The sequence below is a fragment of the Ostrinia furnacalis genome, unplaced genomic scaffold, assembly GCF_004193835.3.
Source record: "Ostrinia furnacalis isolate ACB-3 unplaced genomic scaffold, ASM419383v2 OfSCF5765, whole genome shotgun sequence".
NCBI classification, from domain to species: domain Eukaryota; kingdom Metazoa; phylum Arthropoda; class Insecta; order Lepidoptera; family Crambidae; genus Ostrinia; species Ostrinia furnacalis.
Window position 1 is genome coordinate 452,779 of NW_021136004.1, and position 9,777 is coordinate 462,555.

At 36.2% G+C, this 9,777-nt stretch overlaps 1 protein-coding gene across 1 annotated transcript; it reads right to left on the reverse strand.

The window, feature by feature from the left end:
• Nucleotides 1-1,424: 1,424 nt before the first annotated feature.
• On the reverse strand, nt 1,425-9,345 carry LOC114361517 (uncharacterized). The gene is made up of 2 exons (XM_028316577.1): nt 7,822-9,345; nt 1,425-5,046 (listed from the first exon to the last, which is right to left on the reverse strand). The coding sequence occupies exons 1-2, from the start codon at nt 9,269-9,271 to the stop codon at nt 4,169-4,171; spliced, it is 2,328 nt and encodes a 775-aa protein (XP_028172378.1). The 5' UTR covers nt 9,272-9,345; the 3' UTR covers nt 1,425-4,168.
• Nucleotides 9,346-9,777: the final 432 nt, after the last annotated feature.

Genomic DNA, 9,777 nt, shown 5'->3' on the forward strand with positions numbered 1-9,777 from the left:
TTTAGCAGCTTCCTTCGGGTTCATCACTTTCGAAGAGAAACTTGATATTACACACTCATAGATACGCCCGATAGTACGTGTCTAGTAACTACATATTATCACTGTTATGCCAATGCACCTTTTAAATTAATTATCAAATTAGATTAAATAAATTATCGAATAGAATGTGGCGATAGTCCAATGCACACTTCAAAAATAAGACTACCCGCAAGTTGTAATAAAATTTGAACGCGCACGAGCAGCTTAGTACGGCCGCGTTTCGACACTGACTGACTGTATTGCCTGTGCAAAAAATCAATACCATTTTAAATAAAATAAAATTGTGGAAAAATAATAGGAAAAAAACTTTAAAGTGAGGGAAACTATTTATTTTGTTTTTTATTTATTCTTTTTATAGTTTTAAAGATTTTTAAACCGTATTAAATAAAATTAAATTGAGGAAAAATAGTTGTAAAAAATCAATAAAAAAAAAACGAAATTTATTTTGTTATTTTTTTTTCAGTCTGTTTCTCTCATAATTTTAAGGATTTATTAAACTTTCAGGTGGATAATATTAGTAACTTTGAGTTCGACTATTGATTAGTAATTGGTTTAATTCTCTAATGTAAGGCTAAAACTAAGTATAATAATTTCTAGTGATGTTACTGCTTTGGTTGCGTTGTATAAAAATCAGTAATGAGAAAAATATCTTTATTAGCATAAATATTGCCACCATTCCGAGTAATTAACAAATTGGTCAGCGGTGAGTTAGCATAAAAAGTGGCAAAATAACATACTTTTTATGAATTATTTCTTGTTCCACATAATGTAATAAAAATGCCAAAAGTGATTCTTCATTATTACCTTCATTATTACGACCTACTTCTGATTATTTTTACCAATTTAATTAATTTTCTAATACCACAAATTAATGATAGCTAGTTCCTCTGTGGTTGAGGATTTTTCATCATCAGCCTTATCATCATATTCCATCAGATGAGATGCTGGCTAAGAGCTTCCTCGTTGTAGACAAAAAAAATCTGCAACAGTTTACAAAATATTTGAGGTATGTGCCTCTATCGATTCGCAATATTATGTGCGCAGTCTTCGATTGCAATAAAAATAATCATCATCATCATTTCAACCATAGGTCATGAATAGGGCAGAAAAGCGCTAGCACCTATGCGTCTAGACGCAGACCGCTGCCAATCGAACAACATGGAAATCATTGGGGAGGCCTATGTTCAGCAGTGGACATCCTATGGTTGAAATAAAAATAATGCCTTTTACAAAATAGGGATTTTAGTTTGATGTGCCATTGTTTGTACATTTGAATGCCCTGTGCACTCCGCATAGTGACTGCTTACCTTTATCTGTTGTTTCTTTATGATAAAACCTTTTGCTTAAAACGCTAGAAAATGGGTAAGTTAATAATTCGACGTATAAAATTTCAAATTGTATTTATTAATTACACCTTTTAATATACACAATTCATTCACCCCGATTTGGTCCATCTAGCATTCTCTCTTTACTTGACCATATTTTATTAATAATATAATTTAATTATTATTCTCATATACATAATTTGTTTACCTAATATTTACATTTATACATTTTATATAATATTTAATTTATATTATAGAGCCATTGTCTTCAATGAAAATGTAAAATTCCACTATTTCTTTTCTACTGTCGATCCAATAAATCTTTTAACTATATAATTTATACAAATCAACTAATTATATACATCTATTTCCCTATTTATTGATTGTATGAAAGAAAGCTTGGAAGAGTATAACCAATGCAATTTAGTTATTATTCGTATAAGCACCAATATTTGAGTTCTATTATTATAATTTACAATAAGTATTTTCATTTTCCAACGAACATAAAAAGACAGATATTGAAATCTTTTCCTCCATTTTAGGCGCATACTCGTAGGTTATACAAAAAATATCATATAAATATAATTAACAAATAAGTAGACATCATAAAACTTAATAATCATTGGAGTGAGTTTCTTAATAAATAGGGTCACAAAACAAATTCTGGTTATTATATAACACAGTCGAGTTAACTTCGCACTTGGCGACAGTGACGTCACATCGACGCTCTGGTACGGACTAGGCTTGTGTAGTACATGTACTTACACATAAAGATGTGAACGAGAACGAACTATTCCGTATTGGTCGTTCAAATCGGTCTTTTAGTTCACTTTAGTACAGCTGATCACGAATGAATAGGTGTGAACGAGACGTGAAATTGGTTACAAGCGCGCGGGAGCGAGATGGATTCGGCTCTGTAAGTGTATTGCGAGTATTTTGCGACATTCTACTATAAGGTGATAGTAATAAAGACGTTTTTCGTCCGATCTGATTAAAAAAATCGGTACTAAATGAACTAAGTAGGAGTGCTAGAATGAGACGTGAGATTAGTGACATGTGAGCGCGAGTGAGATGGGTAAGGCTCTGTAATTGTGTTGCGAGTATTTTTCGATATTGGACCATAAACACATAGAAATAAAGACTTTTTTCGTTCGATCTACCTAATAGAATCAGTGTACTAAAATGAACTAATAGTACTAGAAGACCGAACTAGTTCATTTGACCGATTGTACTAGTTCGGAGCGATCCGTTCAGTGTCCGAGTAAGAACAAGCCTAGTACGAACGGGGCGAAGGCGGGGAGGTGAGCGGGTAAGTGCGAGGGAGAGTCGCATTCCAACGAAGTGCGCAGTTACCTCGATCAGGTTAAATCTAGAATTGGAGTAACAATTGTGATCAAGAATTTGAACATAGTACCTTCGACTAATGCCCGTTTTCACCATCAATCCCTAATTTTAAGTGACCCTTATGGTAACACTTAATAGCATTTTTTTTCATAGGGGTCACTTAAAAATTGGAAGGGAGAAGGGGAATTAGAAGGGATTGATGGTGAAAAAACGGACATAAGTATAATTTGGTCGAGAGGACATTAAATTTCATTCGGCTTTTGCGCTAGCCATTTATAAAACTACTAGTTAAAATTATAATAATACGTAGTACTTACATGAAGGAGTAACACGTTTATATAATCTTTAAAATTAAAATATAACATTACAATATGATGCATTAATAAAACATACAAAACAAGTCCTCATAATAAAAAAATCTAAGCAATAAATTTTAATTTTAATTGGCGGTAGTAATTAGGATTACAAACAAAACCAATTTACCAAAGCACCGACTGAGTTAACCCAGGCACAACTTTAAACTCAAATTAACACATTTTAATAAAATTTCCCCAGTATTTTAATAAATATAAAAGTAAGAATACTAAATTGTCTTTCTTTTACTTGTAATTTTGCATCTGATTTAGTTTAAATAAATTAAAATAACTGTGATTTTATATGATTTCTGGATGCTTGGGGAAAGTTTTACCCAACTATGTATGTATAGTTGTTTGTTATAAAAATTAGATGTAGTAGTAGGTTTTCTAATAAGTATTATAGTTCTTGCAACTCACGAAGGCGAGTGAGCTTTACTTGTGTGTATACGTGTAGAAGCACATAACGATAGTGTAATGTCTATCAAAACTTTTGAAAAACGACAGTAGCGAGCCACCAGACATGTAAAGCTCACTCGTCTTCATGAATTGCAACAACATACCAGTACTATTTCAGACCTATGTTGCAATATAAAACAACAAAATTTATTTTTTTAGGAAGAATAGGAGTCAAATAATCAAATTAGGTGACATAAAACTTAGGACACTTCCTAAGTTTAAATTACTTAATTGAGTTTAAAACCTGACTGAATCTAAGTACTTACTCTACATAATTGTATTTAGGATTATTATGTACTATTGTCCTTTGATTGAGTCAGTTTGCAAATGCCTTTGTAACTTCTCTATCTTATCTTTTTTCTTAGGAATTAAATCTTAAATTAAAATAAACATCATAAATGAAGCAAATTGATAATGGCCAATTATGATTACCTTGTAAATATCACTTGAAGATAACTTATAAAAAGATACAAAAACTTAAGACGTATTTAAGCAAAACTGTGTCCCAGCTAAGCCATTAACTTTAAATCCCAAAGGACATCGGGTTTATTATCGTGTGTATTTAATGTGCTGGTTTATATGTAAATAGGTATTAAAGCTGGAACACAGTCAAGCAAAAACACACCTTATATTATTATACGCTTAAATCTACACTTGCGTGGCATTCTCACCAGCGTTTAACAGGAACGGTTCTTTCACTTCACAAGAGTTCCTCTTCCGAGGTTTTGGAGGAGGTTTGGGAACTTTTGTCCTACCTAAAGTACCACTGACCACGTTCACACTGTACCCCACTCGCAGATCCCTTGGATTCTTCAGGAGACTTTCACTTTCAGAGAGCATGACTTTCAGAGGCCTCGTCTCAGAGTTCTTCCCTCGACCCTGGGCCATAGACATAGCTTGCAGCATCAGCAATTGGTTGTGGATGTTCGGAGAACTCAGGCTGTTCCTTGGAATGGTAGCATGAGGAGTACCAGGCGCAGGAGATGGAGCTGGCTCGATTTCTTCCGAATCCAAGAAACCAGACCCCATTTTACTGATCGGACCTAAATCCATCTCGCTTTTGTTCAAACTGTAGTAATGTCCTCCGTAAGAAAATAGTCTGGAGTTTAAGTGGTCATAATAAGGAACCACGCCATTCAAAGTGGAGAAGACTTGAGGTCGCAAACTGCTTTCTGGAATGTTCTCCTTTGGTCTTCTAGGAAGAGTCACGTAGCCAGCTTTCGAGCCGATCAACGGCGTCGATCCTTGGAAATTTGGAGACTGGAATCTAGAATACATAGAAGGAATAGCTGTGACGCCATACCCTGGCGATTTCAACGGGCTGTCAAGGTTTCTGTGAGCTATTCTCTCCTGGCCTGAAGTGCTGCCCCCTGCTGGAGATATTTGCGTGGATCCTCGTAATGGAAACGATAGGAGGTCTGGAGGATACGCTTGGTGTTCTTGAGTGAGGTGATCCATGAGAAGAGTTTCTTGCGAGATCTTCGGCATTTCTATATCAGCGTGCCTGCTTGTATCTTCATTAGAGGCTGTGGACAAAGAAGATTTGTTATTTCAATTGTTTGGCTAATTCATTCGTCATTAAACTAATTTATAGCTCTCTAGTTAGGCATCTCAATTGTAGCATCATTTGCATTTAATTAACCAACAAACTACGTCTACAATGAAAATAATTTTGCTGCCGCAAAATTCAAATTTGTCTCTTTGACATTCAAATAAAGTTTTGGCAGGGAAATGTTATTTGTAGCTACAATCAAGTCGGCACAAAGGAGTTCTTCGTTTAGTTTTATGCTCCGGCACGCAACCGGGAATGTTTTACAAAATATAGTTTCCCGTTGTAAATTATGTGGTATTCGAGGTGACATTCGAAGAAGAACACAATCGTGTCTCGCTATAGCGAAGTTTTCATTTAATAGAAGAATTTAAAATTAAATCTTTGACTTGTACACTAAGCTTAAATTACGTAGCTAAATTAATTACAATTAGTAATTTCTAGTATAGTTGAGATGATATTGATCAATCTTAAGCTACCTAACTTTGACGGTAACTATAACGATAACCAGTGTTTTTGTATGGATTTTGACGTTTGTTAAAGTCAAATTAAGACGGTGCAACCCAGCCTTAGTATGGTTAATATGGTTTCCATTAATGAATCAAACTAGGCAAGTTATTTTAGTAACGATTTGTTGAAGACAGAGACACAACAATGTACCAATAAGATTTTTTCATAAGAAGTGTGATGTGACGTATAAAAGTAACATTTTACTTTTATAGGTATCCTACTAGTAAGTAGCGCGAGTTATAAAAGTATTTTGTTATTTTGCTTCTTTGCCTTTTCGTTTACTGATTGCTTTGAAGTTTATATTGAACTTTAAGCAATAAATTCTTTTAAAACTTGCCACTGCTTATTGCTAGGATATTGAGAAAACTTTGTATTGCCTGCCGGTGTCAACAGTCTAGTTTCTTTGCATTTAAAGAAATAAGTCAACAAATTGTATAACACCGATCTAGCATTGGGTACGAAACTTTATAATAATTTAAAAAAGATTTATCCGAATTTTGTTGTGGCATTGAAGCCTTTAATCTTGTAAGTTAAAATACAAATCACAAAACAGTTGATAACATACCTAACTGTTTGAATATAACCGAGATATTATAACCCTTCATTTATTTGTCCAACCGTAGAATACTGAAAATAAATGCGCCGGAACAATCTTAGTGTCCTAAACCCGTCTTGTGTCAATATTAGCTTCGTACAAACCAATTTTCGTCTACCTCTTTGGGCAATATCATAAATTCGGCGCGAAATATTACTGCCCCAGGGATTCTGGAAGCTTGAGAAATATAAGCATTGATAAACAATGAGCGCCTGGCTGCTAGCTCTTGGCAAAGTTTCAGATCTGAGACCTAATGCTCTGCAACTGATTTAGGAGATCAACATTTGAATTAGTCCTGACTTGCTCGCTTTGGTAGTGATGTAGCTCGATTGTGCATAATAATATCGATGGTTTTTGTAAAGCAAAGGGATGGCTTGTTTTGCAGTGTTAGTAAAAAAATAGACAATAATGTTTTGACAGGTAAGTAATATAAATAGTTGGATTGATTGATTATTAACATGAATAATATAGTCCTTAAAACTATTTTAAACAAAGGAAAGTTAATGGTTTTTTTCGATTCTTGAGTAAACCAAAATTGGTTGGCACGTGTACGCGTGTAGCAGTTATTGGCATGTTACTTCCACAAATTTGTGTGTCTTTACCTACCTAAACTATGTGTTTGATAGGAGAGAACATTGATCGATTTTCAATTCGGAGTTCCAAAATCACCTTTACGAAATCGGAATCCTCATCAAGTCGGAAACCCATTGTTACATCACTACACAAAACGGTCAACTATCGACCAATTAGAGCATCGTTATTCCGCAACACTAGTTCCAGTATTAATTTCCTTTGGCTTGCCGAAATTCTAAATCTGTTTGCATATCATAACAAGCCTCGTTTCTGACGTTTGCCGAGGTAATATGTTCATACAAAGCTTTATTTGGTCTTTGCGTTTGGCAGATGTTTCAGCTGTGTTGTTATTAATTTTGATTTGGATTTATGTGAGAATATAATGGGAACGAAATACCTACATTTAAATTTGCTTTGATATCAACTTGAATGCTTTTGACAGTCATATATCATTTATTTTACCTAAAAGGACATGACATAGTTAGACCTTTTCAAATTCAAATTGAGGAAGCTAGACCTTTTATTGCGATAATCCAATAATCCATGAAAAAGAAATATAACTAAAACAATTGCTTGAGTCACATTTTTTCAGTAGCTTTAAGCGGCATTTAGTTCTGTAACGTTTAAAATGGGGTGCAAAATGGGGATGTTGCCTGGGTCAAAAAGCAAGAGTTTTAATTAGTCCGTCAGTTAACTTATCAAAAAATACACTACACGTATTTTTCACTTTTTCAAACTAATGAAAATTTAAAGAGATAAAGCGCCCCAAAGTTCATAAGAAAAGGCCCGTGACGTCAACGCTTGCTTAAAAATGCCGCACGTTGTGACGTCGTGCGCAACTTCAACGCACCATAACTATGTAATTATTTGTTAGATTGACAAATAAAAATATATGTGTCCAATATTTTTTGATATTAAACATTACGGACTAAACAAATTTTTTAGGCAACTAGCCTATTATGCACATTGCTTATTTGCAGACAGTTACCAGGTGTAAATATCCTACCTATCTATCTATCTATTGAAAGAAGTGATTAAACTTATTTGCAAGTAAGATAATGTTTGTAAACTTACCTAAAATGGAGTCGTTGTCCAGCAACGTTTTGTTGAGCTCTGACATCTCTGTTGCTTTGCACGTTAAGGACGGCGGAGGCTCAAACTTCCTAGGAGGCTTCGTGATAGGGTTCACCTCGGTCTTGAACCCCTTGTCTATCTCAGAAGCCACAGACCCCTCTATCAACACGTCTCCATTAGACGACCGCGTGTCGGTCTTAATCAGTCTTTTAATTTCATTATTCTGCGTAGTATAATAGCAAACGAATAGGGTCGCCCCGAAAATTATCACTATCGCTATCAAGCAGCCGACTAGTATAGCAAACGAGTCGGCGTCCATCCCCGCTATAGTTCCAGCGCCTGAGTACTTAGAAAGAACAAGGGTGAGCGTCTTCTCATCTCTACCTCCAGGGTTTTCAGCTACACATGTATAGTTTCCTCTATCGCTGTATCGAGCGTGTAGAATAGTCAAGTTTACCCATCTAATCAAATCCACAGTATTCTCTGTCATAACGTATCTGATCTCACCGAACGCGCGCGTTTCAATTGTTTTCCCACTGAACCGCCACACGACTTCGGGCGTCGGATTCCCGACGACTTTACAAGTCAGAGTCACGTTTTCATCGTAACTTTTGACTGTCGAGTCCGGGAGGGGCTCGAGTATCGTAGGCCGACAAGCGAAGTTCGAAGAGTCTAATTCGTTCCAAAGTTTCTCTCTCACCGTCGCAGGCTCGGCGCACGAAGTTGGCGGCGTGTACAAGTTATGACTGATCACCCAGTCTCTAAATGTTTGCAGGTTGCAATCGCACCGCCACGGGTTGTTGTGTAAATCCAAGCCCGACAAATTTCTCAGCGCCATCAAAGTTTCCGGCTTCATGTGACTCAAATTGTTCCCGTCGAATCTCAGGATCTTCAACTGGGGCAAATTGACGAACGCCCTCGTCCCGATCTTGACTATCCTGTTATTGCTCACCTCTACTTTCTGAAGGAACTTCAAATTGCGGAATATGCCGTCTTCCAGCTTGTCAATATAGTTATTGCTCAAGTTTATTAATCTTAGTTTCTCGGTGCCTTTGAACGTGTCCGGGTGCAGATAGCGGATCTTATTTTTCGATAGATCCAACTCGATCATGATGGCTAGAGTTGTGAATGCTTGCTTGTGGACAGTGTCGATACTGCACTCTCGGAGGAAGAGTTTCTTGAGGTTGCTGAGGCCGACTTTTTTGAAGGCTTCTTGGTGTAATTGTTCTAGATGGTTATTTGAGAGGTCTAGTATTTGGATGTCGCTGCTGAGGTTTGCAGGGATGACTTTTAGGCTGGAGTTGGAGCAGATGGCGGCTTTATTGCCGGATTGCCATCGGCAGTCGCAGGGTCTTTGGCATTCTGTGGTGAAGTCCGCAATGGATGAGGATAGCAGGGCGAAGGGTATGAGTGCGAGTCTCATCCATATCTTCCAATGTCGATGAGCCATCTTGCTGTGGTGGTGGTCATTTCCTCGGAGCGGAACATTCCTGGGCAGTACACGATGAACGCATTGGTGTGCTGGAACAAAAGAGACAAATGTTAATGTCAAAGTTCATGACAAACGTAACTAAATTCTGTTTACGGCTTGGTCTGTATGTTAAAATGTTCTTTATTACTACAAACGCATCATAATATTTCGTACCACGAATATGAGGACTTAAAACTTTCAACTCTTTCAACCCTTTCAATGTTATTTTCGAGACAAAAAGTAGTAAAATGTCCTGCAAGGTGCAATTTAACCCTCTAAAAGACTAGGTAATCGGTAAAAGCGTGAAAAAGTTATTAACAGAAACTATTAGTTTCGCATTATATCGTCGCAAATTCGTCACCAAAGTACCAATAAAATTCTGTACCCCCAGTGAAAACGGAGTTAAGTCGAAAATGGTGATTTTTGGGAAATCGCATTTGAAGTTAAAAAAAATCCTGCTTCGTCGCTATTAGAGATAACTTGGT

Coding starts and splice junctions, on each gene's coding strand:
- LOC114361517 (XM_028316577.1), bottom strand. CDS start 9,271: ATGGCTCATCGACATTGGAAGATATGGATGAGACTCGCACTCATACCC. Junction 5,047..7,821: donor GGACAACGACTCCATTTTAG/GTAAGTTTACAA, acceptor CTTTGTCCACAG/CCTCTAATGAAGATACAAGC.